We start from the raw sequence: 22,227 nt of genomic DNA on the forward strand, positions 1-22,227 counted from the left end.
AGACATTATTAAATAGAAGGTAAAGCAGTGTAGAGTTTTTTTTTTTTTATGGGGGGGAAAGCAATCAATGTGAAAGAATGACCCTAACGCTGAACTCTGTATTGATTGCTGCATGTTCTCGTCTTTTGGTGAAGGTCGCCGGGGACAGGCGGATATTTTCAGACGCAAATTGCTATTGTGGACACGCTAATTGGCGACAATACAGCAGAACAGCAGGGGGAATGTGGAACAACTCGTTCAGTTTCTGGACGACCTGACGGGCATAATCAAATGGTGTCAGTGGAGGAGGAATGAAAAAAAAAGAAAGTGGCCGTGCCACCGTGTCCGTGTGTTGTTGTGGTTGGGAGATGATGACATTCCAGCACTCACACGTTAGACGGGAGACGGGCGAGGCAGTGGGCGCTGCCCAGGATGTTGCTATTGTTGCAATGTACAACTTCCTGACCGCCATATTAAGCCCTTTCCTTTGCTCGCATAGAATGCTGGTGATGAATATTTAGGAAATGGGGAATAACAAGAATACTCTAAATAAACACTCCACCTATTTTCAAGGACCATTGCTTTATTTGTAATTTTGTCAAATGAACAATCTATTTTGTTTTATTTTTATATATTTTGAACTGAATTTTTATTGAATTAATATTTCTTATTTTTAACCACAAGGTTTTGTTACATAAAACAATTTGTTCTACAGTATTTGGATTTCATTCATTCAATTTTCAGCTGCATTTATGAAAATGTACGTAATTAAATTTTTTAAATTAATTTTCCTGCTTTCGCTGTTGCAATATTTGATGAAAAATCTGTATTGTGCACTTTTAATTGCATTTTATTATTATTTTTTTAATTGATATTGTGTAAATTTGGTTAAATTTGATAAATATTTAATTTGTTTACATTTGGAAGTTTTTACTTTAATTTCAATTTCATTTTTATTCAATTACAAATTTTGACTTTGTATTTCATTGTTTTGTTTTTTTAATTTTACATTTTTATTTTATGAAGGAAAAAATTGCGTATTGAATGTCAAAATCAGTCAGTTATACATAAAAAAATAGGGATATTCGCGTTGATACCATTTTTTATTTAGACCTCTACTACTACTACTACTAATAATAATAATAATAATAATAATAATCTTGAGTAGTCACCGATAGATACTAAGTACCGATACCGTTTGTACTTTTATATCACAATGTTTAAAAAAAATCCTGAAAATTTTAAACATAGACCGATATATATATATGTTTATATATATGTATATCAATATAGCATTTTCTCTTAAAATTGCATGAAATTAATGTCAATATTATATTTCAAATTTCTAATTCCTTAACAACCACAAGAAAATGACTCATGCTGGTATCTGCCGCTGTTATGAGTATATCAATACCTTGAAATAAGGCCGCCCGTCCCACATAAAAATCCCCTGTAATGCCGTTAAATACATAAACATTTCTTCTATTTGTCATTGTGAGCATTATAATCATAAACAAAAGAACACACAATGAATTCAACAAATGCATCCTTCAGATATGCAGCTAATCATAATTATATGCAAATGCGCATGTGGCGCTTTACAGCCATAACATTTGTCATGCTAACGATCAACCCGTCAACAGCGTACAAATAATAGCTGAATGAATTACACCCATTATACAGATTTAATGATACTGTCTACTGTAAATGTGGAGACATGTTGAAATACACGGTAAGATATCTTCAAAAGTTATTTGAACTTAAGTCATCAATAATGACTAGTTGGAGCTTTTATAACGAGGATGCGAAGTGCCCCAGACGTCAGCCGATGCGTTCTCATATCACGTCTTCCTCGGAGCAAGAGGAGCAGCCAAGCGTTGGGCTAAACAATTGAAATGTAATCGTGAGCGGAAGGATTATTATGGAAGTGGAAATTAAAATGGCTTTCACGGCCCACAAAGGAAAACAAAAGGCACTCCTGACATCAAACGAAGACAAATGAGGAGAGAGGCCTCTTGCATCATCTTCTGCATGGAACTCTAGAAAAAAGATCTTTGAGTTCGATCTCATGAAAGACGGAAGACAAAAGTGTTTTTGTTCAGCATGTAATCAATCGTGTCACATAAAAGCTTCCATCCATATATTGAAATCATCCAGCGACTACATTTTCATAAACGCGTGAAAACCTCCACACCATTTGATGTGATCAAGCCATCGGGGGTGTAAAATGCGTCCGTAATCTATTTCCAATGTGATGTCTAATGAGACGCTTAATTGGAGCGCGTCACAAAATTGAAACGGCACTTTTTTTCTTCTTTTTTCTCGTTCCACGCTACTGAGTGCACAATTTTACCCGGCTTCGCTTTTATACACAATCCAATGTGAGCTTAGACACAAAAGACTTTTTTTAAATTATTACAGATCGCTGAAAGGCATGAACGGATGAGTGAACCAAACGGCCTCAAAAGATAGAGAGAAAAAAAGTAAAGAAAACCTTGTAGGGGCAAGACATTGAGCTATTTTTACCCCATGAGCCTAGAGTATTTAAAAAAAAAAAAAAACAGAGACGAGTCCAAGGGGAAGAAATACAGCTGTAATTAGGATTAATCATAAAGTGGAAATATTGGCCTCCAGATGATTTCATGGAATCTCTTCTCGTGCTCGCATGTAACTTTCTGAATCACTTCAAATAAGCATACAATCTAAAATGTTCCAGAGTCAGATAATATTAAGATGTTTATCTGAAATTCTGGTTTTCATTAATAATTATTAGGAGTCATTTGGGCTCACAAGCAAGGACGAGAGGCTAATAAACAACTTTCAGTAGCTAAGCTTGGCAAACAAATCAATTTGAGCATAGTTAATAGAACACATGAAATAAAAAGCAGATTATGTTGAGTGTTTGCAAAAACATCAAAGGCCATCGTAGACCACAGTTCAGCATACGAGCACACGTCAAACTTAATGACAATGAAGCAAACAATGAATTATGCAGCAAACCAAACAAAACTCCACATAAAACTCATAGTTTGGATTTCCAATGGCCTATATTAATTTTTAAAGAACTTCATGAGACCGATAAGATAACAAAAATAGCTTACTGAGTAACTTAAAGTAGCACTAGAAGAAGAAATCAACTCTTCTTCGTTTTTGTCTACATGACTACTGTGTAGTATTCTACTGCCTCCCTGTGGCCAACACGGGCACACCAGAAGGAGCAACACAATGAAATGGTTGCAGCATTAAATCAAAACGCAAAAAAAACTGTTTATTTCTTTACATTCGAACAGATGACTGACATTTGCATTCATTTCAAGGCTCCATTGTCAAAAACCCATTACATTCGCGACTGCAAAGTTAGGAGCTATGACCCCACTGCTGTTTGAATAACAGCCATTTCAAAGTCATTAGCTCAGTCTCAAGTACTGATTTGCACTGTGGAGGTGACTACTAAAAATGTAGTTATTTTTAAAAACAAAAAACAAAAAAATCCAAGCAAGGTACATGGTGGAACCAAATTAATAACACAGCAAAGTACAACACAAGAAATAAACTTGCAGCCAAAGACAACTCAACATCAACATGACATCAACAACGAACTGACAAAGCCTGAAAGAAAGCTGGGAACTATAAACAAACAAGCTAACGAGACAACGTGGCACACCTGGATGAGAAACGAGTGGCTTGAGGAAGCTGATTGGCCGACACAAGAAACACGGCTGACGAGAACCGGTGGAAACGAAAAGCTAACGAGTAGACGCGACCTGAAAAAAGGGACGCTGGAAAAACAACAAACAACAAAATCTGATTAAAACAAAGTGTGACAAACAAAAGCAGCTTCAGAAGTAAAAGGCCGTTTGGAAACACTTCATCGCATCATTAACCGTCAGGAAACGAAAACTTCATCCTTGGTTCAGGACAATATTTTATCTGCGGGTCACACACTTCGCTACGAACAAGTTTCCGCACTTTTCTTAATTTGCACTACTCGCTTAGTTTGTTATGATTTCAGTTCCAACTGGATAATTGCTATGGTCATTAAATACAGATGGACTCAGGCAGTGAAAGAACTTTTGTGTTAGGCTGAATGCAGAGAAGATGAGAGTCGAACGAGTTGTGCCCATCAGGGTGAAGCAATTCATTCAAGTGTTTTGAATTGCCAATGGTAAATGAATGGGCTGTTATTAATGAGATCGTTTGAATTTACTTAGCCCGGGCATACACGAAGACAACTGAGCCAATTTGGCTCCTTTCTGACCAAGGACGTTAAAAGTACGACTATCATATGTCTTATAAGACTGTCTTTTAACATGATCCTTTACTTTGAAATGTGTTAAAAGTGGATTTGTCTCGATTATAGGGGCCAAATTGCTTCACGGCCAACAACCGATTGTTGCAAATTCGCATCAAACCACTTCCGCTCCAAATGCAGCCAAAATAGTGTCGGTATTCCTCCATTGCCGGTTGGCACAGTACATATACATTCATACTTGAGAACCATTTGTGACTGTTCGAAGGGGACACTACATCCTGTTTTGGACCACAAAGCGTTACTCGCTTTATGCCGGCATTTTCAGAACGCAGACTTGGATAAATTAAATTATTAAATTGTCCGACTGGGGGTAAGGTTTACTAAGATAAAAATATGTACTCTCTTATTGTGTACTTGTATCGCTATGTTTAGGAGGAAGTGTACCTATGACAAATATTTTTGAAGATATGTAACAAAATCATACATGCTAAACGTGTTCAATATTTCCGACCAAAAATCTTCATGTACATGGGGAACGACATCTCCCGAAGTCATTTGAATGCGAGGATTGTGATGTAAACGGAATGTTGCCAATCAAAGAAGAGCTTGGACTGTAAATAATGACGAGTATTTTCAAAAGCAAGGCTTTCCTTGACGGGAGTTTCTGCTATTCTTTGGAGACATCCTGTAAGATCTCGTGAGATTTATGCCTCGGACGATTTGTTTCCAGATCGATGGTGGGACAGAATCTTGAATCAATATAAAGAATGCCTATGAAGAGTAGGGTCTTGTGAACACGCCAAGTACGATCTTCCTAAGAACGTACACGAGAATGCGAGTCTTTCAACAAAACTGTTGATTGTGGATAACGGTGTGCAGACTGGAACACAACAATCTTCATGGTATAGTTTGTGCTGTTTCTGGTACACTATTAGGTGAATTCCATGCCTTCTATTCTAACAAACTCTTTCTAGGGAATTTGCATCCACCTCCTGATGATGAGAGTTTTTTTTGTGCCGAGTGCATCGCAGTCTTCCTCTGGCTTTACATTCATGGTATACCGTGTGCTCTGTGCCCCGTCGTGAAAATGACTCACTGATTCAAACGCACGTAAACAATTTCCCAGTCACGTCATTAGGCGACCGCCCACAGTCTGAAGCCTTCCCGTATCGGGTTCTCTTATCTCTATTGCTTGCTGAAGACAACACAGCCCTGTATTGACTTAGATAATAACGGAGAGGCCGTATGCTGGCTCCCCGGTCTTCTCTAATTGCATGCTCCCCTGCCACTGCTTTGAGTAGCCGGGGAGTCATGAGGGGTGCAGGTGTGAATCTAAAAATATACGCATTGGGCATACCGGCGCAATCTAATGAGATCAAAAACTATGTTGATTGATTAGAATGCTCTGTCAGACTGCTTGCTGTTTGTGTTAAATACACAAGAGAGGCAAAATATGATGTAAGAATATCATTTGTTTACTGTGGTGTAGTGTAGCTCTCCATTAGATGGTGGAGGAAAACAGGGTTGTGGCTTGATACGTTTTCATTCGCCATTTGTGTACAGCTGATATTTCTCAATTTGGTCAGACATGAACTTTTTTTTTTTTTCACAAATTTGTGATTTAGTGGCGCTAGGTCTGGGGCTTTTCTTAAGTTGGTGGTTGTTAGGCTGGCTAACGTTGACGTTAGCTAGCTGCACGCTAGCAAGTTGATTATGAACCAAGTTGTAGGTTAACTTTCAATGGTAATAAATACGACACAGGTCTTGCTAACACAGGTGTGAGGAAAGTATTGAATTATTGACACTAAAATTCAGATACAATGGCTGCGCTAGGTCTGGAGCTTTTCTTAAGTTGGTGGTTGTTAGGGTGGCTAACGTTGACTTTAGCTAGCTGCGCGATCTAGCGAGTTGATTACGTGTGAGCCAAGTTGTTCAAGGTTAACTTTCAACGGTAATAAATACGACACAGGTAGCTAACACAAGTGTTAGGAAATTATTGAATTATTTACACTAAAATTCAGACACAATGGCTGCTTTAAACTAAAACGGCCTGTTACATTTCCATGTCTGCCTTATTTTGTGACAATCGGTGAAACTGTTATCTGGAAAGATTTGTTTGTCTATTTTTCATACTTTCTAACAAAATGTGATCACTGGAATTTGCTCAAAATGGCTGCTTTAAACCAAAATGTCTGGCTTCCTGTTAAATTCAATTCGAGTCCATGAGACTTTTTTTTTGTGCGTCCTGTTGTCATCGTCTCCCTAATTTTGTGACGATAAAACTGGTGTTTGAGGCTGTTTTTTTCCTTCTTGTAACATTTCAGGGCCCTCGACTGAGTAAATTTTATGAGGTCACGTCATGCTTGCCACAACTGGTGAACTTTCAGGCATGTTGAGAGCGAGCCTCGACAAAGAGGCGATTCATTCATCGGAATAATAATAATAATAATAATAATAATAATAATAATAATAGACCGTTCTGAGAGGATAATGTGTAATACTTTTCAACATTCTGGGGATGCTACTGAGTGAGTGTTTCGGGTTCATTATACTCGAAGCAAAGATATCAGCCAGGAGGACGTGAGGGGAGAACCACGGTGAATCTCAAGAGGAAAAACGGGAAGGACAAAGCATTCTGACTTTCTCAGTCAAGATGTCAACTCTTCTTCAATTCTCTTTTAACGTTAAACAAAAGAAGAGCCGTGCGCAATGTGTGACAACTCGTGTGGGGGGAGAGAATGTCGATGCACTCTGGGATGTGATGAGGATAAGATGTGCGCAGCGTGTGAATAATGTATACGACCATCCACAGTGCCCCAGACTAGATGTAGAGGAAGGCATATAAAAAATATAGGGTGTTATAAAAAAATAGCGATTATAACTACATTGGTTTTACATCCCAATGTTTGATTGTTAGAGAGATAAAGAGATGAGGCAGAACAGTAAATGGCGATACGGTGATTTGGTTTGGACTTTTTTGGGAGAGAAATGTGGAAATAGAAATAGATGTTCGAGACATTGACCGATGTTGACTGAGGAATTTTAACAATGTTTGGGGAATTATTAGAATTTTGTGTACGGGTGCACACAGTACATTTCCATAGTTGTCCGTATTAACTTGGGAAAAATAATTGCAAAGATTCAAGCTCAAAGTAATGATGAATAGGTCCTCGCGCCAACATTTACATGCGGAATCCTCAAAGTATCATATACAGTATCTGTAGAAGTCATTAGATTGTATGCATAATGCAGCGTTCATCAATTTGTTCCCCACATGTATACTAAAAATAAATAATTAAACACCAAACCTGTCTACCAGTGTTGCGAATCAATATTTGTGAAATTTAAAGTTTCAATGGTTACTAAAAGCTTTCTGTCTCACTGACACTTGAGGTGCTGGCGGTAATAAATTCCTACCAGCCGCTTGGATCAAACTCATTTAACAGGCTGTCATATTTGAAGTGAAAAGTAGACCTTAATCCCTGGATTTCTCGACATTATCAGTGGCAACTGAGGACAGAAAGTAGAGAACACAGATAAAGGACTTGCCTGCCTTCGCTTTTAACACACAATTACACACACGAATCAGAATCAGCCATCCTGATAAGCCTACTTAACCTTTTCTGCCGACGCTCCATCTTTGACATTTGATGGCTTCATTATCCGTGATTATTTTTGGAGGGTTCTTTTTTTACTCACCGTTCTGTTTTTGCGAATAGGTTGTGCTCTGAAAATGAGAAGGTGATGATTTGCCCCTGGCCCCTGGTATCTTTTTACAATACACACAACGGCTACCCGACAAACGACCTCAATGACGTATGTGATGATCAAGTTTCAAAGTGACTGACAAGTTGAGAAAAAGGGCACAACACGCATGGAGATATAATAATAAATAAGAAGTAGAAGCATGAAAAACATGATATCGTGTAATGCGGGGTACACACGAGAATTAACTTTGCTCTTGCAAGATGAATTCTCGCGGTATTTGTGAGTTCACAAACTCTGGAGAATACATCTTGTACCGCTCCGGCTGGTAACCGCCGTTCCCGAACCGCTGGTGGTTCGGACCAATCACAGAGCGACATTGTGTTTGGGGGCGGGATATGCAACTGTGATGAAACCAGGAAGCCAGTGCCAATGCCGGAGCTAACAAACAAACTAACCTAACATGGACGAATAGTCACTCCAATTAATTCTGTTCTTGCAGAATTACTCACCGTTTCCTTGTTGAATGATGAACAGCGAGAGGCGCTTCGTGCATATCTAGCTGGTAAGATGTTCATGCTTTTCTCCTCTTCGACAAGAACGAAGACAAATTTTCACCCGTGGCCGTGATTGTTTAAAACAAACGTGTGGGATGTCGCATCGTCCAATCAGCTCGAATTATTGTACCAAATGTCCCGCCTTTTCCCGGCGAAATTCCTGTGGAGAGGTATCTATCTGGCTATTGCCAATTTACACTAGAATAGGTGGTAACTCGAATTGACATGTGATATTGGTCGTAAAAAAATGTCGGCGACGATTCTGGATTATTTCCTCTCGACATGCTGCCGCAGTTTTGCCCCCATAGTTCCTCCCAAGTTTGCCTTCCCAGAGTTTATTTGTCGTTTCTGACCCGTACCCCGTTTACCGCCTTGTTTTTGTTCTATTAAATCCCTCTTTGGCTTCACCTCTGCCTCCTTGTCCTGCTTCCCTGCATTTGGGTCTACCACCACACTGCAATCCTGACAGTCAGAGCTTCATAGCGGAGCCACGGTGGCGACGGTACGCTTAGCCAGTGAAGAAAAGAGGAAGTCCACGCAAATATTACACGTGAAGGGTTTTTGTTTGTTAACATGTAAATGTGGCGTTTGCGGAACTCACTCGACAGTGTCTTCCCAGCTGCACCAGTGTCTCTGATCCAGGTCTTGCATGTCCAGTCTGAATTTGGCCAAACAGAACTCCTCAATGGCGTACTCGTAATGGGGTCCGCAGCCCAGTGCCCACACACACTGAGTCACTGTTGGGAGAAAAATGAACGAAAGAGGATTAAGGAGAAAACCACATCCATCCATATCTCATAGAAAAAGTTTCTATTCTTATCAAATGGCTTTTATGTAACATTTTTCACTCGAACCGTTGAAGCAGTACATCTTCAATCTGGACCTGGATGTTCCTATTTTCCCCAGCAAGCATTTATTGATTGAACTCAACTCGGATGAAAAAGGGAGGTCGCCTCAACGTGTTAAATTACACTTCCATGTCTCGTCGGCAAATGTCTGTGCTGTTTTCAGGCCGTCCTCGAAATTCACACACTGGTTTTGACGACGTTAAAGGCAGAGCTCGCTTTCTGTCCACGTCAACTTCACCAAAATAGCGTTGAGAACAACGCCTTACCCTGCACCGGCACTGAGACATGGTCTGAGCAGGTTTAATCTTAGAGTAATTTCCCACAAAACTAGAACTTCAAAGTTCAAGTTTCTCAGGAATTTGTAAGGCCACCTAAGTTTGACTGTAGAGTAAAAAACAAATTCTGATTCAATTATACTCATTGTGAGGGTGAATAAGGCAACAACAACAAAAAAAGCCGATCTATTTTTTTTTTCACACGAAGAATAAATAAGCCGACAGACATATGTACACAAATAACCTGCTGCTATTTTCTGTCTCTCTGACGTCATTTTTCACAAGTGATGATTCATCTAGGCGGAAATCTCAATTTCTGCCTTTTCATCTAACTTGTGTTTGGCCGCCTCTGCCGTTATTATTCAATAAAGCAGCACAACGCCCACTACTTTGACTTTAGAAACAGTTTTTTAGTGGCAGCTCGTAGATGAAAATGCAAATGCTGACTTTGTACACTTGCGCAGGTTTATGCATAGTTTTAAAACCTACGCATGCAGTCGTTTTTTCCTGGATAAACTTGGTCAGCCCTGACGATGACTGTTTCATGAAGAAAAATATTTGGTTCCTATTCTGAATTATCCATTTTGCAGAATGAAAAAGTCCTGATTTGGTTGCCCATTGAACATGAATTGTCACTCTGAGCACTTTTTAACCGCTTGTATACAAATAGTTGTCTCTGAAGTCTTTTGTTAGCTGCCTATTTACAATCCAATTCAATTTTTATGGGTGCTTGGTACGGCTTGGCTTTGAGTGTCTGCCATTGCTTCGTCTCAACGTCCTAGCTCCGCCCCCTGGCTTTAATTGGCTGACAAAAATGAAAACAAAAAAACCCTAAATGGGGTTTGAGTTTTTTCTTTCTTTCTGTTAACTGGTCAATCGAGTGTTTGCAGCACATAAAAAGTACTGGAATTGAAATGCACATCGAGTGCGTTCTCAGAAAAGGAAAGAACAAAACTAATTTGCCTCTTCCGTTCCGCAGGCCATTTAAATGCAATCAGCTACATTTGATTGTGTTCGGGGGCGATATTATGATGTTGAATATGAAGAAATAAACTTCGCAGCCAGGTCACAAAACTCCGAGTGTAATGAACCCACACATCCGCGACCAGCTGCTCGCTCGACTCCTCAATTATTGACTCATTGTTGCTTTTCAACAAAATGCAAACATACCACAAAGTATCCGTACAAATTGTCCTTAAACCATTCCAAAAAAAAGATTAAAAGACAATCATTCAGTGAATGGGCAACCTGCTTTCAACAATTCTCTGCACTGCAATTGGCCACCGGGGGCAGTATAATACAGTCGTGCAGACACAAACGAAGATGAGTTTCACCACTACTGCAAGTCCACATACTTGTGACTATTATGTTGTCTGCTGGGTTGGGTTAATGCTTCGTTTTCTCGAAGTTTCAGATGGTCTGTCTGAAACGTGTCTGGTGGGGGGAAAAGAAAGTACCCTAAGCAGAGGCTAACGATGATGTGACGGTCCAAAATCAAATTAGTCAGGTCAGAAGGTTGATTGCAGTCAAATGAGCCCAAATGAGGCAGACACGGTTTCTCGTTTCCGCGAGACGAGCTGTGCATACGACTGACGGATTAGAGGAGTCTTTCTATTTCACTTGGAACTCTGCAGCTGTCAATCACGTGTTGACGCGTGCGCGCACACCTGCGCTGACATCGAATGAGACAGTGGAGAGCCAGGTGGTGGACGTCATAATCACATCTCTGACCTGTTGGCATCGTTACGTGGAGAGCGGGATCGAGGGCAGATTTTCTTCAAAGAAATGTAGAAATAGCCGATTGATGCTGCTGGGCCTTGAAAATGTCCTGCAGTCAACAGATTCACAGATTCGTGTTTTGTTTTTCTATGAAACAAATCCCCAGCTTTGCCGAAAAACTCTTCAAATGATGGTGGTCTTCAAGACATGAAAGCTATATCAAAGATAAAAAATAAATAAGTCCATCCATCTTCTACCGCTTATTCGAGGTCAGGTTGTGGGGGCAGCAGCTTTAGGAGGGAAACCTAGACTTCTCCCCAGACCCTCTCCCCAGCCACTTCAACCAGCTCCTCCGCCGGGATCCCAAGGCATTCCCAAGCCAGCCGAGAGACATAGTCTCTCCAGCGTGTCCTGGGTCGTCCCCGGGGCCTCCCGCCGGTAGGACATGCCCGGATCACCTCTCCAGAGAGGCATCCAGGAGGCATCCGAACCAGATGCCCGAGCCACCTCAGCTGGCTCCTCTCAACGCGGAGGAGCAGCGGCTCGACTCTGAGTCCCTCCCGGGTGTTCTTTCGGTTACGACCCACAGCTAGTGACCTTAGGTGAGGGTTGGAACGTAGATCGACCGGTAAATCGAGAGCTTTGCCTTTTGGCTCAACTCTTTCTTCACCACGACGGACCGATACAGAGTCCGCATCACTTCAGACGCTGCACCGATCCGCCTGCCGATCTCTCGCTCCATCCTGCCCTCACTCGTGAACAAGACCCCAAGATACTTGAACTCCTCCACTCGGGGCAGGATCTCATCCCCGACCCGGAGAGGACACGCCACCCTTTTCCGACAGACAGACCATGGTCTCGGATTTGGAGGTGCTGATCCTCATCCCAACCGCTTCACACTCGGCTGCGAACCGCTCCAGTGAGAGTTGGAGATCACGGCTTGATGAAGCCAACAGCACCACATCATCTGCAAAAAGCAGAGATGCAATGCTGAGGCCACCAAACCGGACCCCCTCAACGCCTCGGCTGCGCCTAGAAATTCTGTCCATAAAAGTTATGAACAGAATCGGTGACAAAGGGCCTCACTGGAAACGAATCCGACTTAGTGCCGGCAATGCAGACCAAACTCTGGCAACGGTCGTACAGGGACCAAACAGCCCGTATCAGGGGGCTCGGTACCCCGTAATCCCGAAGCACCCCCACAGGACTCCCCGAGGGACACGGTCGAACGCCTTCTCCAAATCCACAATAAATAAATCTAAATCTGGAATTAATACAGTAATTGGTGTCAAGAAAGTATGTCAAAGTGAAAACATTGGCATCAATAATGATGAGATGAAAAAAAGAGATATTAAAACAATCAATTCATGGTTTTATGGATCGATATCAGTCTCAAAAAGGAAAATCTATCTATCTATCTATCTATCTATCGATTATTCGATTTTTTATTTTTTTTTAAGCCCTAGTAAAGGCACAAAATGTAGGATTTTAAACATTAGATTCGTGGCAGTGGCCCACCAGATGGCACAGGTGATACTGTGCCATAATATTTAATGTCTCAATTCAACACCTCTTTATTTATGACAAATGTCATGAATTGAAATATTGTAAAGAATAAAGCATCTGTGTGGCTTGCGTCGGGCGTTATCGCGCGAGTCCAAAGTGTCATTTGTCGCCGTCCTATAATGGGCTCTTTTAATGGGCAGCAGTTAAGCGGCTAATGAGCCGCAGTATCGGGCCTCGCAGATTGATTGCCATGCAGGCGGCGTGCGTTGTGCTCACCGTGTTGAGATAAGAAGGAGACGCGAGTACAAAAAAAGATTTGTGGTGTTGCGTTTGGATCGTGCATCTCGTGCGTGTGTCTGTTTGTCCATTTTTCCGACCATAGAAGCAGGCGTTATCATGACGTGCTTTGCTGTGATTTCATTCTTAATGAATGCGTGGCTGCCACCAACCACATCACAGACACAAAGACGGAAACGTTTGCCTGCTGCATGTCTGCTTTCATCTCAAATGACTCGAGACATTTGGTGTTGATAAACAATGGACTTTTTCTTTTTTTCTGACATATAATTACACGTTTTTATGATAACCGGAGTTGCCACAGTTATCTTGAAAAAGTAACTTTAAAGGGATAGGTCGCTTGCACATGTCGTCACTTCCGCCTCGGATTTCTCGTAGTCGCCATGCTGGGTGGCCTCCATTTACGTAGCGATTCGGTCTAACACGTATCTATCACGTTTGTTTTCTGCGTTTAAAATGGTACATTGTTGCTGCATCGTTGGCTGTTCGAACAAAGCCAAGGGGGAAAATGGTCGGCCTTTCTTCCGAATTCCAAAAATAATTAGGAACCAGGGCCTGGAGACAGAGGAGTGCGGACTCCGGAGGGAAGTCGTTACTTTGGGCTCGTGTGTGCAGCGATCACTTTGTGAGCGGTAAGCTTGTTTACCTTTATTTAATGCATGAGGATTAATAACGTTTCGACCGCCCATATATGGGCAAGTTGCTTATGTTTTGGATTCATGAGCAAGCAAGTTCGGTAGTACAAGCTGGCTAGCGGACGTTAGCCGAAAGCTAACATCGAACATTTTCACCCAAATAGTGCCAGTGCAAAGTGTTTACTGCTGAAATTGGATTGATTAGTCTTGGGCTCTTAATGCCGATAACATGTTTTTGGGTGGCAAAATGTAAACTTGGAAAAAAAAGAGACAGAAGGGGCTGATGCAAGAAAACAGACCCCGGTAGCCTACACATCATGCTAAAGAACTTATTCGGTAGCCTACACATCATGCTAAAGAACTTATTCACGGCCACCCTACTGCAGTAAAATAACCAGTCTTTCCATATTTTATTTGTTTATATATTTGTTTATTTTAACAGGTCGCCCTGCGCCCTTTTTCTGTCCAATCATCCCGACTGGGCTCCAACATTAAAGTTGGGTCCCAAGTTACAACATCTGTCTCAGCCCAGTCGGTGCCAAGATATGAACGTGCACAGGAGAGACAAGCAAAGAAAAGACGACTCGAAGTGGCAGAGATTGTTGCAGTTATGCAGCCAGATGGCTCCAGTAACCTGTACCCTCAAGTACTGCTGACATCATTGACTCTGGTATGCCACTCAGAATTCATTACATGATATATTGTATGCATGAGTGAATGTATGTGTTTGTTTGTGTGTGTACACGCACCTTATATTTTAGAGACATTTGGAAGTGTTTATAGAAATAAGTATTTGCCTGTAGCAATGTTCATACATTAAAAAATGCAACAAAATGTGTACATTTCTTTTACACTGACAAAAAAACTATACTACTTTACTATATTAAACCTATTACTGGTACCGTATTTTTTTGTGATCTTTTTTTTAATTTTTATTATTTCTTTAGGGATCTCATGCCACACCGACTTGATTGCCAATGACATGATGGAAACGAAGGCGAGCATCAAAGCATTGGAGGAGGACAACATGCGACTGTTTGTTTGGCGCTAATAAAGGCAGCGTTTATACAAATTCTATTGTTGGGTTTGTTTACAAAGCTATACATAATACAAATGACAGGATTTGACTCAATGTGCAATATGGTCCCTCTTAAAGTAATGGCATAAATCTCTATTATTTCTAAAAGCACAAAAAATGAAGTGAATAATTATTAGATGTAGTAATTTCAGGGTTAAAAATTGAACTGTTAATTAATGTAGTTTATTTTAGCACAGGTGCCTACCATCCTGATGACGGTATGATGTAATGTTGATGGGGTACGCAATGACTTTCATTATACTATGTACAGAGGAAAAAGTTGCTCTCTTTTAAATTTGTTTAATGTAAGACAAGTACCAGTACTGTGTTACAGTTTTCCCAATAATCCTTGTTTCACACTTGTCACAAAACCACTGTCCGTTTGGCAGTCTAGATTGGTACACTTCAAGTGATATCATTTGATTTTACAATCGGCTGCAGCACAAAAAACTACTTTATTCCGCATCTTTGAAGTACATGAGCAAGTGGTAGGTGACAGCGGCTGAGCAGGAACACTGGAAGTCCACTGCTGATCTAGTAAATGCTCTCCCGAGCAGTTCAGGTAAGGAGGGGATTTTGGGGAAAAAAAACTCTAGCTTTTCCAGCTGGCCAAAACGAGCGATCTGGGTGGACTCGCTCAATCGCACTTTGTCCACACCACAAAGTCGCAGAAGTCCCGTCCAGTTAAACTCATCTGTGCCTGAATCTGAAAATATTACAAACATTGTAATGAAAATATGAAACATAGAATTAAATAAGAAACTACAAAAAGTAAAGCCATACATACCTGGTAATAATATTGGTGTTGTCGTGACAAGTGATGGGAATTGTTGCCATCTGGCACCAGACAGAAATTGGGTGTTGTGACAGCCTCCTTAACCGTGAGATCATAAGAAAAGCTGTCAGTATGCTCAGTAGTTACCATGAACACGTTTTATTGTACTGGAAACTGAAACTAAAAATACGTCCTCTGAGAGTGGTTAACCTTAACCATTTAGAATAAGTTGATTAAGTAACATGTAACTAGTGAAAGGGTAGCATTAAATTTAATTAAGCCACGGGGAGGCTGTGCAGTTACTTTTTATTCTTATACGCTCTGCCATATTTGCCTGTTATAAAATGATTAGAAAAACCACATCAGGTAAAGCCAGCTGTGCATGTAAACACAATGATAACAGGAAGCCTGAGAACAAATCAACATTTTTGTGTGCAGAATTACCAACACCATGTGGTTTACTTACGTGCAACAGCAACCGTTTCTTCTGATGCGATGTTAAAGTTTACACTCTGTATCCACCCGCTTACAAAATAATTGTAAGCCTCCAGGGATTTGTTGGCGTGTTATGGAGCATGTTGTCAACACGAGGTAGGGAAAGATGTCCAGAGATGTCACATTTGGCCAGTAAGCTTTCTCCGTCAAAAAAAAAATCACCCTTGTTCAGGACGTAATTAGGATCAATCCCGCCACACAGAGACACCTTCTGCCTGTATCGTTGTTTTTGATCTTCCGGTAAATCGTGAAAATACTGCGAAAATTACATCAGGTTGATGAGCTCTACCGTGTAACTCGCGAGTGTACCTTGTGAACCGGCGGACACCCAATATGGCGCCCGAAGGAAAAACTCCCATGATGCATTACGATGTGCAAGCGACCTATACTTGACTCAATGAACAATTTTCAGCAGTGTCACGTTAATATTTTCCGGAATGAATTTGATAACTTCATTATTTTTCATGTACAATTAATACCTTTAAAAAGCAATTTTTTTACTTGCTGTCGACTAATGATAACATCATCTGTGCTGAGGAAGTTTTCTGGGTTTGGTCAGTAAACTGAAGTATAGAAAAATTACTTATTAAAAATGTACTAATTGTACATACCCCGCCTACTGCCCGAAGCCAGCTGGGATAGGCTACAGCACCCCCACGACCCTTGTGAGGAGCAAGCAGTTAAGAAAATGGATGGATAATTGTACATGAAAAATAATGAAGTTACCACATTAATTATACACAAATGTAAACTTTGTACTGCTGAAAATGGCTCAATTTGACTTTAAAAGTAACTTACGTAGCTTCTTTACTTTATTGCTTGAATTTATAACTAAAATTAAGTTACAACTACAAATTCCTTTATTTATATTTAACAAATTCCAATATTTCGATATTTAATTGGAAGTGCATTTTCAACAGTGATGTTTAAGAATAAAGTGTTTTTTTTGTTTTTTTGTTTTTTTTTAATAAAATAAAGGAATGGCCTTTATTTAAAAAAATAACAATTATTTAATTTAAAAAAAAGTCTTTATTGATTAGTTATAATAAATGGCCTGCTGTTTTTAACTAGTCGTTTATTATTATTATTATTATTATTATTGTTATTTTGGCAGACCGGGGTGGTGGTCCCCCTTTTTAAGAAGGGGGACCGGAGGGTGTGTTCCAACTACAGAGGGACCACACTCCTCAGCCTCCCTGGTAAGGTCTATTCAGGGGTGCTGGAGAGGAGGGTCCGTCGGGAGGTCGAATCTCGGATTCAGGAGGAGCAGTGTGGTTTTCGTCCTGGCCGTGGAACAGTGGACCAGCTCTACACCCTCCGCAGGATCCTCGAGGGTGCGTGGGAGTTCGCTCATCCAGTTCACATGTGTTTTGTGGATTTGGAGAAGGCGTTCGACCGTGTCCCTCGGGGAGTTCTGTGGGGGGTGCTTCGGGAGTACGGGGTGCCGGGTCCCTTGATACGGGCTGTCCGGTCCCTGTACGACCGTTGCCAGAGTTTGGTCCGCATTGACGGCAGTAAGTCGGATTCGTTTCCGGTGAGGGTTGGACTCCGCCAAGGTTGCCCTTTGTCACCGATTCTGTTCAGAACTTTTATAGACAGAATTTCTAGGCGCAGCCGAGGCGTGGGGGGGTTCCGGTTTGGTGGCCTCAGCATTGCATCTCTGCTCTTTGCAGATGATGTGGTGCTGTTGGCTTCATCAAGCCGGGGCCTCCAGCTCTCACTGGAGCGGTTCGCAGCCGAGTGTGAAGCGGCTGGGATGAGGATCAGCACCTCCAAATCCGAGACCATGGTCCTCAGTCGGAAAAGGGTGGAGTGTCGTCTTCAGGTCGGGGATGAGATCCTGCCCCAAGTGGAGGAGTTCAAGTATCTTGGGGTCTTGTTCACGAGTGAGGGTAGGATGGAGCGGGAGATCGACAGGCGGATCGGTGCAGTGTCTGCAGTGATGCGGACTCTGTATCGGTCCGTCGTGGTGAAGAAAGAGCTGAGCCAAAAGGCAAAGCTCTCGATTTACCGGTCGATCTACGTTCCAACCCTCACCTATTGTCACGAGCTGTGGGTCGTGACCGAAAGAACGAGATCCCGGATACAAGCGGCCGAAATGAGTTTCCTCCGCAGGGTGTCCGGGCTCTCCCTTCGAGATAGGGTGAGAAGCTCGGTCATCTGGGAGGGACTCAGAGTCGAGCCGCTGCTCCTCCGCGTTGAGAGGAGCCAGCTGAGGTGGCTCGGGCATCTGGTTCGGATGCCTCCTGGACGCCTCCCTGGGGAGGTGTTCCGGGCATGTCCCTCTGGCGGGAGGCCCCGGGGACGACCCAGGACACGCTGGAGAGACTATGTCTCTCGGCTGGCCTGGGAACGCCTTGGGATCCCGCCGGAGGGGCTGGTTGAAGTGGCTGGGGAGAAGGAAGTCTGGGTTTCCCTCCTGAAGCTGCTGCCCCCACGACCCGACCCCGGATAAGCAAAAGAAGATGGATGGATGGATTATTGTTATTTATGTATATTATGTACAATTTACCGTATTTGTTTTATTTTATTATTATTATTATTTTTAAATATTAAATAGTAATAATAACTTCACTATTTTTTAAGGCAGCCGTTTTTGGCCTGACCTATTTAACTGTCAATACTGTCATGGTAAACTTAACATTTATCATGTACAGTGTTTATAAATATGATAATCAAATTTGAGGACCTCTAACAGTCACACAGCCTTAAATTGTGGGTCTTTCTCTTATTAAGCTTGAATGTGCCTCGATCCATATATATTTTTTTCTCTATTTTTTTTTTTGTGTCAACATTAATTGCTATGCAGTAACGACTTGTTATCAAGCAAGTTCCACAAAAATAATCAAACAAGACAAAACTCGTCATCTCTTGCTATCATTTAAACCCACAGCCTGTTTTGCAAGCTTGCCTTGTCGCCACTTTTCATATTTGCAAGCTGTGTTGTAACACTTGAAATTTGTGAATGAACCCTGGCATATTCACGCGTCTCTTTTTTTACACTGGCAATTATATGCCGTGACCGACTGAGGCCGCGAAAGCCATTTATGACCTAGTTGGGACGATTTAAAAAAAAAAAAAAAAAACGTGTGGAACGGCGGACAGCAAAACACACTGCAACTGTGATGATGCACGCATGAATAAGTCAACGTTATGTGGGTTAAGATGATTGGACACAAACAAACAGCCTGTGACACGGAACGGATGCCACTTGCCTCAAAGAATTTGTAGATTAATTTGATCTTTTTTTTTTGTGGGATTACATAATTCAAGTATTACAGCAACGGCTATAAATAACAGTGGAGTTGAGTGGAGTGGTGCTTCACGAGTAGAAAAAGGCAACATACTGTCAAGAGGTTTCAGGTGTGCGGTGATCGATGTAACCGATAATGTCTGACTTTAAGATCAAGTCATCAAATATCACATCAACGCTCGCCTGTCAACATGATTTGTGAACGCAGGTGACATCTTAATCAGGTGGATGATTTAATTATTTTTTTTACGCAGCTGATTTGCTGCCATTTACAACCCTCGCAACTACAGTTTGCTCTGCAACAACCATAATAGGAGTGTGACGATATATCGATATCTCGATAAATTGTGATACTTTGTCTCCCGATAGATTATCGATACGCCTACGCAAGTATCACAATATTTGAAAAAGAAAAGAGACAAACACAATGAAAATCAAAAACACCAACCAAAAAATATGGAGTGGAAAAAAAGCACACAGCCACCAAAATGCTTCATGCTTATCCAAATGTCATCCATCCATCCATCCATCCATCCATCCATCCATCCATCCATCCATCCATCCATCCATCCATCCTTTTTCTATTGCGCTTATCATTATTAGGTGATCTGGCGCCTATCCCGGTTGACTTTGGGCAAGACGCCAGATACACATAAACAAACAAGCCTTCACATTCACACGTATGGACAATTTTGAGTCTTCAACAAAACTGACGCATGTGTTTTCAAATATGGCAGGAAGCCAGAGTGGTCATCAAATTCAATTCAGGGATTCTGTACTAAACTTTTTTGCGCGCGTCTTTATTTCCTCCAATATTTCACATTTCACGGCGCACTTGAGTGACGCACTTCGGCAAAGCGCAAACCCGCTAACGCACATTTACAATAGCCTACACGTTGACAGTTAGCAGGTGTGTATTTTGTGTGTGTGTGTGTGTATGTGTCAAGTTGATCCCATCCATAACCAGGTGGTCATAAAAGTGAGCAGGGCTGTCAGCGCTCCAAGGTAATAGCAAGCAATTAGCAGGGATGAAAAGGCACATAAAAATAGGTCCAACGAGAAGCATCCACAAATGCTGGAGGCCACACAAAGCAATGTACACAAGCAAATTTATTATTATTATTAATATTATTTAGGTATTTTTTATATACATTTATACCTTTTTTTTTTTGGTACATGGGAACATACTCACATAACCATATATCCATTGACAATCACGAGTCTACTCCAAACCAATCATCTGCCGCAGTACCAAGAACGACCTGTGAGAGGCAACATGGTGCCATATAGCATCCAGACTGCCGGGAAATACATAGAAGAAGGGAGACTTCGTGAGGGTGACAGACACGTCACTCACCAGGTCAGGCCCCTTATTTTTACAGCCACACGCATTCAAAGTCACAGATACTACAGTGTAGAACGTCAGGACAGCAACAAGCAAACAAAAATAATACCTGCACCTCACATGCATCGTTTGCATTCATTTGCGATGGCTTTCCAAGCAGATAGGGGAGGGGGGAAAAAAAACACGTGCACAAAATAATAAATAATAATAAATAATCAGATTTTTGTTTACTTCATTCGGTACAGAGATGCAACTGCCAATGAGGTGTCAACATTTATGACTGCCAAATACATTCCAATGTACTGTACTGTATTTGAGGTTAATGCTAAAAATAGAGCATTTTTCCCATAATGTCTTGAGTTGCGCATGTGCATACCCTGTGGCATTCAGGGAAAAGATCCTCAATGAAAATTGCAGACATGATAGTAAATGATAAAAATCACAAATAAACAACTTTGAATATTGGTGTATGTCAATGAGCAGCACTGTTTTATTATTTATTATATGTAAAATATTATAATATATTATAATTATATTATCATGTAAATGTATAATATTTTGTTTATTTATTATTAAAACCCCTGTGGCATTACGACGAAAAAAAATATACATTTTTAGCATTTACACAACAAGCACATTTGAATGAATGTATTTGCAAATTTGTGTAAACGCAATGCAAAGTACGCTGGAATGCATTTGCAAGTACTTTCAAACGTTGGAGTCAAATATGTTGAGTCCATATTGGCAGTTCCATGTGTGTATCCCATCAATAGGACTTTTTGTTGTTGTTTATTTTACAAGGATAAAAGCAAACACATGCCTCTGTATATTTCCAATTGCTTTCAAAATTCATCATTGTGTTGGAATGTAATGATGAACAACAGCAGGCTTCGTTTGAGAGCGAAGTTTTGAAGCGGCGCAACACGTCAAACGCTTTCATGATGAGCCCACGACGTCCATCAAATGGGCAAATGTGCTCGGTTGGATTCCGACTCTCATGAATATTTCAAACCGTTGACACACAGGGACAGTACACCTTTGTGGCAATCCATATTCGTGCTATTAGGCCCGGTTTAGCTTTTGTCTGCTACGAGCATTTTACGTTGCTGTCAAGTGTCAAGAAAAAACCCAAACACTCGTGACGTCTTCACCACAGAGAACAAAGAGAAACACATTTAAAGTGTCTATAAGTCAAAGTGTGCTCTTTTAAAAGGGATCGTTTATTTTTTGACAATGACAAAGGGATGCACTCGGGCACACGGGACATGTTTTATAAATGCCTTACAAGGGCGGGAAGTGAGAGTGTCAATCGATGGTTTCAGTCTCAAGAGGAATCTCACAATCGCAGCTTTTCAGTGAGGACTAAAGCGGCTCTGGAATTACACGACAAAATGCTTTCACTAAACTGATAAACAAAAGCATATATACATGCAAGCTAAAGATGCAATGAGGCAAGAGAGAATATTACAAGGCCGCTTCTGTCAAAATTTGATGGATGACATTCTTAA

The 22,227-nt window shown here is 41.1% G+C and overlaps 2 protein-coding genes and 1 long non-coding RNA gene across 3 annotated transcripts in view; 1 reads left to right on the forward strand and 2 right to left on the reverse strand.

The window, feature by feature from the left end:
- The window catches only part of adarb1b (adenosine deaminase RNA specific B1b), a 197,843-nt gene that overhangs the window by 167,435 nt on the left and 8,181 nt on the right, over nucleotides 1–22,227 (reverse strand). The window lies entirely within an intron of this gene.
- Nucleotides 1–22,227, reverse strand: part of LOC144030491 (receptor activity-modifying protein 1-like) — a 51,285-nt gene that overhangs the window by 2,479 nt on the left and 26,579 nt on the right. Inside the window, exon 2 of the mRNA XM_077536854.1 lies at nucleotides 9,095–9,230. Coding sequence (XP_077392980.1) covers nucleotides 9,095–9,230 — 136 coding nt within the window. The remainder of the gene's footprint in view (nucleotides 1–9,094; nucleotides 9,231–22,227) is intronic.
- On the forward strand, nucleotides 13,468–14,962 carry LOC144030613 (uncharacterized). Its single transcript, XR_013287302.1, has 3 exons — nucleotides 13,468–13,770; nucleotides 14,216–14,443; nucleotides 14,721–14,962. It is a non-coding gene; the product is annotated as an uncharacterized LOC144030613 (long non-coding RNA).

Source organism: Festucalex cinctus, chromosome 11 (genome assembly GCF_051991245.1).
Source record: "Festucalex cinctus isolate MCC-2025b chromosome 11, RoL_Fcin_1.0, whole genome shotgun sequence".
In the NCBI taxonomy this organism is placed as follows: Eukaryota; Metazoa; Chordata; class Actinopteri; order Syngnathiformes; family Syngnathidae; genus Festucalex; species Festucalex cinctus.